The 7,725-nt window shown below is 40.3% G+C and overlaps 1 protein-coding gene across 3 annotated transcripts; it reads left to right on the top strand.

The window, feature by feature from the left end:
* Positions 1-283: 283 nt before the first annotated feature.
* On the top strand, positions 284-2,412 carry LOC131655320 (uncharacterized acetyltransferase At3g50280-like). 3 transcript variants are annotated; one of them, XM_058925208.1, is made up of 3 exons: positions 312-408; positions 519-562; positions 671-2,412. In XM_058925208.1, the coding sequence occupies exon 3, from the start codon at positions 821-823 to the stop codon at positions 2,195-2,197; it is 1,377 nt and encodes a 458-aa protein (XP_058781191.1). In that variant the 5' UTR covers positions 312-408; positions 519-562; positions 671-820; the 3' UTR covers positions 2,198-2,412. The 3 variants fall into 3 exon arrangements, with proteins under 3 accessions (XP_058781189.1, XP_058781191.1, XP_058781190.1); XM_058925207.1 differs by having other exon boundaries at positions 313-408; positions 516-562; XM_058925206.1 differs by having other exon boundaries at positions 284-562.
* Positions 2,413-7,725: the final 5,313 nt, after the last annotated feature.

The following is a 7,725-nucleotide window of genomic DNA, read 5'->3' as shown; positions in this document are numbered from 1 at the left end:
ACCATTGATCTAATCCACGTGGATAATTTTTTCTGACTTGTACTAACGAAAACAAATAAAAGGCAAACGTGACGCTATTTTAATAGTTAAGGGATCGATTTGAACATTTTAAAAATTTAAAAACCAAAATAAATCCCGAATTAAAGTCAAGGGACAAAAAAAAAATATTCCGCCTAATAATAAATATAGATATGTCCCCTTCAAAGTAACCGTTATTTTTCTTATAATTTATTTGGGCGGCCTAGACCTTCTAAATAATAGTTATTTTCCTTGACTACCATCGGTGACTTTCCATTCAAAATCTCGTGTTACCAATTTTAGCTCACCAGCACAAGCAACACCAAAATGGAAGACAAAAAAGCAGTTGAAGCTTAGAGAAAGTTCCTCGTAGCAGTTTACTTCCTCAAGGTACTACAATATAAATTCCACCCATGCCTAAGTATTGATCACCCAAATATACTTTGTTTGATTGTCTTCCTCATTGCTAGCTCAACCGACTAACAATTTTATAGCAGTAGATTATCAAGTCTTTCTCCAAAGATTTGCTTGCACAATTATAAAGGTAATTAATTAATTAACTGATTATAAGACTTTCCTGGAAAAAAATTTATATTCAGATTTTATTTTTATATCTAGAAAATAATCAATTGAGCTAAAGTTCATTTTGTAGAAAGGAGAAAACATCTATTTGCACTTTTGATTTAATAGTTAAAGAAATCAAATTGTGATTTGTAATAAAGAAACTTGTGCTATTCGCCATTGGAATTGCTATACGGAGCTTGTAAGATTCGAGATTTAGAAACTGGTGCTAAGCATTAGAATGATGACTTCCTCAAGTGTTCAACATGTTTCAGAATGTTTCATCAAACCACTACACCCTATACCAGATTCAAACCGAATCTGCCATTTGACAACATGGGATATCGCCAGGTCGTCTATGAACTACATCCAGAAAGGCCTCTTATTCAAAAAACCAAATAACCAACAAGATTTCATCGATAATCTGTTGGAGAAGCTCAAACAATCGCTTTCTCTTGCTCTATTCCATTTCTATCCTCTATCCGGCCGTATTGTTACACAAAAATCTCAAGACCCTCCATCTTATTCTATTTTCGTCGATTGCAGTAACAATAATCCCGGAGCTAAATTCATCTATGCAACTTTGGATGTAACCGTATCTGATATCCTTGCCCCAATTGATGTTCCACCATTTGTTAAGTCATTGTTTGATCTCAACAAAGCAGTCAATCACGACGGTCACACTTTGCCTTTGTTATCCGTCCAAGTCACTGAGCTAGTAGATGGTGTTTTCATAGGTTGTTCCATGAATCACTATATCGGAGACGGAACTTCTTATTGGAAGTTCTTTAATACATGGTCTGAAATATTTCAAGCTCAAGGCCAAGGCTATGAGCATGATGTTCCCATTTCATGCCAACCCTTTCACAATCGTTGGTTTCCGGAAGGTTACGGTCCACCAATCAATCTTCCATTCAAACATCATGATGAGTTTGTAAGCAGATTTGAATCACCCAAGCTGAGAGAAAGAATCTTCCACTTTACATCAGAGTCTATTGCAAAACTGAAAGCAAAGGCTAATAAGGAGTGTAATACAAACAAAATCTCTTCGTTCCAATCCTTATCAGCGCATGTTTGGAGAAGTATAACTCGTGCTCGCCGCCTAGCAAATGATAGAAAAACAAATTGTATGGTGGCTGTAAACAACCGGCCGAGAATGAAACCACCTCTCTCTGAAGAGTACTTTGGGACCTCAGTTGATACAGTGAATGCAGAAGCGACGGCAGGAGAATTGCTTGAGAATGACTTGGGATGGGCGGCATGGAAGGTTCATGTTGCTGTTACAAAGCATGATGACTTAGAGATTCGAACGAGAGTGGAAAAGTGGTTAGAGTCTCCTTTTATACTCGACCTTGATCGTCACTTTGACCCGTTAAGTAGTGTGGCAATGATAAGTTCACCACGGTTCAATATGTATGGGAATGAATTCGGGCTGGGTAAAGCAGTGGCTGTTTTGTGTGGTTATGCAAACAAATGTGATGGGAATGTGACTGCATGTGAGGGAGATGAAGGAGGAGGAGGGGGTATGGATTTGGATATTTCTCTTTCTTCAAATGTTATGAGGGAGTTGGAATTGGATGAAAACTTTATGAATGCAGTTTCTGTGACCAATATATGAGGTACTTCAAGAGGACACACTCTTGATGAAAATTAACATTCATTCCAACAGAAGCAGCTTTTTGTGAGGATACCTGATCAGTTAAAATCTTTTAAGTGTTTTATTTGTTACAATATGAAGTGTATTGCATTTTATTTTCTTTTAACTAGTAGCGTTTGGAACATTTTAAAATGAGGATTTTATTTATAGAATTTAATGATTGATTTTGCTTAAAATATATATTTCTTCAAGGGAACTAAAAATGTGAGATGAATAGATGATTGAACTTCTATTGCGGTTTATTAAACTTTCCGATACGGAGGTATGGAGGTGTGCATGTTAACCCTCCAACACCCAAATCGGTGAGAGTATGAGAAATAGTTAATAGTTGAGATGAATTTGGATACGGAGGCATGGAGGTGTGCATGTTAACCCTCCAACATCCAAATCGGTGAGAGTATGAGAAATAGTTTATAGTTGAGATGAATTTGGATACGGAGGCATGGAGGTGTGCATGTTAACCCTCCAACACCCAAATCGGTGAGAGTATGAGAAATAGTTAATAGTTGAGATGAATTTGAATTATTTGTAAAATGACGTTTTTTTTCTTTATATAACTAAGACGGTGTAAAATCGCTTCCCGTGGAATACAACATATCATGCTGGGGACCATGGGGACCCTCTAATTGATGTGGATGACAAAGGATTTAAGACTATGGATCTATACCATGATGTCTCCTACCATGATATAACTAACTCTCTAAGAATTGTCATTCTTTAAATAAATAAAGGAAAAATAAGATGAGGTTAGGATTCAAATAAACTTAAAAGAAATTTCTTAAAGAGCATGGATAGAGAATAAAATGGGATGTGAACCTAGTAGTTAGAACGATTCATTCCATTTTATTGTCTAACCATGCTCTTTATAAAAAGTAAACATATTATAACAATTAAAATTAGTCGTTGTTATATGTATATTTTTGCCAACAAATTGATTGTTGCTGAGAAAAAGACATTACAAAATATCTTATTTCTTGTAGTGATTAGAAATTAAATATTTAACTAATAAGTATTCAATTTTCTATTTCGCAGGTCTTCTTTGTTGTGACTTGACAATGGAATACACTTCAACTCTTGAGTTAACTTTATTAACTTAAACCATACAAATCCATGAAATTAAAGAAAATCTAATCTTGTGCACCATCAGTTGCACAAAAAATAATTTTAAACATCACGTTTTAAATATATAAATTTCGGTGGATATGTTAAATAAAGTGTTACAAGTTCAGAAGATGGGCCTAGTGCTGCTAATGGTATTGGGCCTGCTAAGGAAAAGCCCACACGTAACAGAAGGATGCCAAGCAGGTTTAATGATCACATAGTTTATAAATAGATTCCTATTTCATGCTGTTGTTTCTAGAACCTGTGAGTCACCAATAGTTTGTTAGAATTTGCCTTGCTGTCACATCCTTAGCTGGATTCTGTTTAGATCCTCTAGATATTTTCCCTTTATAATCGTTGTAATTTCCAGATCTGAGTATCAATGAAATATTTCACAATTCTCTTCCTTCTCTCTATCCCTTCTTAAGGAGGCAACTCAGGCCTTATAATTCTGAGCATAACATTGGTGCTTTCATTGTGTGTGTATCTCCCTCCCATGGCTCCTCCTCCTCCACCCGATGGCATGGATGACATGTGCCGCCAAATCGCCTTCCTCACGTCGCAACTTGAAGCAATGCGTAAACGCTTTGAGGACTCTCCCTCTACTGTTTCGCCGCGCAACAACACTGAATCATCCAATCGCCCCCGACTCAAATTGGATGTTCCCCGTTTCGACGGTGCGGACGCGCACGGTTGGATTTTTAAAATCTCACAGTTCTTTACGTATCATCAGACTCCCGAAGAAGAGAGGATAACTATTGCTTCTTTCTACCTTGACGGAGCCGCCCTTGCTTGGTACCAATGGATGTACCGTCACCGCCAAATCGTCTCTTGGCAACAGTTCCTCTCAGCCTTAGAAACCCGTTTCGCACCTACGGCATTTGATGATCCTCGCGGAAATTTGTTTAAACTAACTCAATCAACCACCGTTGCAGCATATCTTAATGAATTCGAAGCTCTCGCCAATCGATTGGAAGGTTTATCTGCAGCTGATCTTTTGAGTTGTTTTGTTTCCGGCCTTAAGCTTGATATCCGCCGTGAAATTTTGGCTCAACAACCCACTACTATCACTCAGGCCGCTGGCTTAGCTCGTCTACAGGAGGACAAATTGCAAGATCTGGCCCGCGCTTCTCGACAACGCCAATCATCGTGGCAACCGTCTTCTCGAAGTGCACCCACATCATCGACGGAGGTTCTACCACCTGCAAAATCTGCATCAGGAATCCTCCCTATTCCTCCGGCAAAGCCGAGATTCCGTCATCTCTCTGCTTCGGAGATGAATGAAAAACGCGAGAAAGGCCTTTGTTTCAATTGTGACCAAAGATGGTCCCGATCTCATAAATGTGGTGCTCGTGTTTTTCTTATGTTAGCTAATGAGGAGGATATTTCCATTGATTCAAGTGAATTAGAGCAAGTTGTTTCTCAGTTAGATCCTGGCAACGATCCACCCGATCCCACAGTTGCCTCTGTGCAATTGAGTTTTCACGCTCTCTCAGGTGATCTCGCTGCGGATACTTTTCGGATCATGGGTCAAATCGGGTTTGAGAATATCCACGTGCTAGTCGATGGTGGCAGTACGCACAATTTTGTACAGGACGCGGTGGCTGACAGAATGGGTCTCACTCTTGATCCGATTACCCCTTTTCGGGTCTTGGTAGGAAGTGGACAAGAACTTCAGTGCTCTCATGTTTGTCATGGGGTGCCTCTCACAATCCAAAATCATTCTTTCTTGGTGGACCTCTTTGTTTTGGGCTTACAAGGAACGGATCTGGTTCTTGGTGCACAGTGGTTGAAACAATTGGGCCTTGTGTTGATGAACTATACTAATCTCACCATGTGTTTTTTCCACAATAACACTTGTGTTGAATTACAAGGCTTGGCTCCTACCGTAGCAATGGGCTTACACTCCTTTCAGAAACTTACCCGTCATAACCCTGAGGCCCAATTATTTTCCATTCAACCTATTACACCACCATCCACAAATTCCCCACCCACATACACTCTCTTACCCCAAACGCTTCCATCCCACCTAAAATCCCAATTTCAAACCCTCATCACCAATCATGCCAATTTATTTGAAGAACCCTCTTCCCTACCTCCACCACGCCCCACTGATCACACCATACCCCTTGTCCCTCAATCCACCCCTTTTAATGTCCGACCGTACCGTTACCCACACTCTCAAAAAGTGGAAATTGAAGCCCAGATTTCCAAGTTTCTTAACACCGGTTGGATTCAACTCAGTACGAGCCCTTTTTCGTCACCGGTCCTATTGCTCAAGAAAAAGGACGGTTCGTGGCGTATGTGCGTGGACTATAGGGCATTGAACGCGTTGACTGTGCGTGATAGGTTTCCCCTTCCCACCATTGATGAATTACTCGATGAGCTTGGCAGTGCTCAGGTATTCTCTAAATTAGACTTAACTTCTGGTTTTCATCAGATAAGAGTAGCTCCTCAGGACATACATAAGACTGCGTTTCGCACACATGATGGCCATTACGAGTATAGAGTAATGCCCTTTGGTCTATGTAATGCTCCCTCTACGTTTCAAGCAACAATGAATGATATATTTCGCCCTCTTTTGCGTAAATCTGTGATTGTGTTCTTTGACGACATTCTTGTCTTCAGTGAGTCCCTGGAGAATCATTTGCAGCATTTAGCTCAGGTGTTTGATATATTGGAGCATCATCAGTTTCATTTGAAACCTTCTAAATGCACGTTTTGTCAAGCACATATTGTGTATCTTGGTCATGTTGTTACCGCTGGCACGGTTGCCCCTGACCCCCTTAAGATACAAGGAGTTTTGGAGTGGCCCACTCCTAAATCTTCTAAGAGTTTACGTGGTTTCCTCGGGTTGTCTGGGTTTTATCGCAGGTTTGTTCGTTCTTATGCGAGTCTAGCCCAACCACTGACTTCTTTATTGAAAAGGAATTGCTTTGAATGGTCTGTTGAGGCCCAAGGAGCTTTTGAAGTTCTGAAACAAGCTCTGGCGACAGCTCCGGTTTTGTCTCTCCCTGATTTCGCAAAAACTTTTATTGTTCAGACCGACGCCTCAGGTCATGCTATGGGAGCAGTTTTACTGCAGGAGGATCATCCCATTGCCTATTTCAGTAAGGTGTTCTGTCCTAGGCTTTCTAAAGCTTCTACATACATAAGAGAATTACATGCCATTACTTCAGCCGTAAAGAGATGGCGACAGTACCTCTTGGGTCATTATTTCATTATTCAAACAGACCACCGTAGCCTTAAGGAGCTTCTAACTCAGGTAATTCAAACCCCTGAACAACAGTTTTACCTAGCCAAACTCTTAGGATATCATTATGATATTCAATACAAGGCTGGAAAAACTAATGTTGATGCCGACGCATTATCTCGTTGTTATGAGCCACCTACTGCTGAATTTCATATGCTGTCCACACCTCAATTTCTCTTCATTGATGAGTTAAAAGGAGAACTCAATCAGTCAATTGAGTATCACGAGAAGTGTCAGAAGCATAACACCGATCCCACTAGTATGTTGGGTTTTACTCTTTCCAATGGATTGTTGTTGCAGAAGGGAAGAATTTGGATTCCTTCTAATTCTCGTTTCAAGTTGTTATTGATGAAGGAATTCCATGAAACACCAATAGGTGGACATGCTGGTGTTCTTAAGACTCTTAAGAGGCTGTCTGCGAACTTTACTTGGGACTCCATGAGGAAGGATATCTCCTCCTTTATTGCTGATTGTTTGATATGTCAACAGACAAAATATTCCACTCAGAAACCAGCTGGCCTTCTGCAGCCCTTACCTCTACCCACTCAGATTTGGGAGGATCTGTCTCTTGATTTTGTCACTGGTCTACCAATCTCAGGGGGCTATTCTGTGTTATTAGTAGTGGTTGACAGGTTCTCTAAGAGTGTTCATTTAGGTGCGCTGCCCTCTCATTACACAGCTTATAAAGTTGCAGAATTATTTGTCAGTATGGTGTGTAAACTTCATGGGCTACCTAAAAGTATAGTTTCCGATAGAGATCCTATTTTTATTAGCAAGTTTTGGGCTGACCTATTCAAATTCAGTGGCACACTTTTGAGGATGAGTTCTTCTTACCATCCCCAAACAGATGGCCAAACGGAGGTAACGAACCGTACCATTGAACAATATTTAAGAGCTTTTGTTCACCACAAATCTTCACTTTGGTACAAGTATTTGCCATGGGCTGAATATCACTATAACACCTCCTACCATACTGCTGCAGGCATCACTCCCTACCAGATAGTGTATGGTAAACCACCTCCCACCCTTCTTGATTATGTTGCGGGATCCTCGACTGTGGATGCCAGCGATGCCTTGCTACAGTCTCGAGCAGAGATCCTAGAGCTCCTGGAAAAGAATCTGACAAAGGCACAAC

Source organism: Vicia villosa, linkage group LG3, assembly GCF_029867415.1.
Source record: "Vicia villosa cultivar HV-30 ecotype Madison, WI linkage group LG3, Vvil1.0, whole genome shotgun sequence".
In the NCBI taxonomy this organism is placed as follows: Eukaryota; Viridiplantae; Streptophyta; class Magnoliopsida; order Fabales; family Fabaceae; genus Vicia; species Vicia villosa.
The sequence above is the reverse complement of the archived record's forward strand: the minus strand, read 5'-3'. Positions and strand labels throughout refer to the sequence as shown.

Bases quoted from the DNA above. Each gene is read 5' to 3' on its own strand.
- LOC131655320 (XM_058925206.1), top strand. From the start codon at position 821: ATGATGACTTCCTCAAGTGTTCAACATGTTTCAGAATGTTTCATCAAA.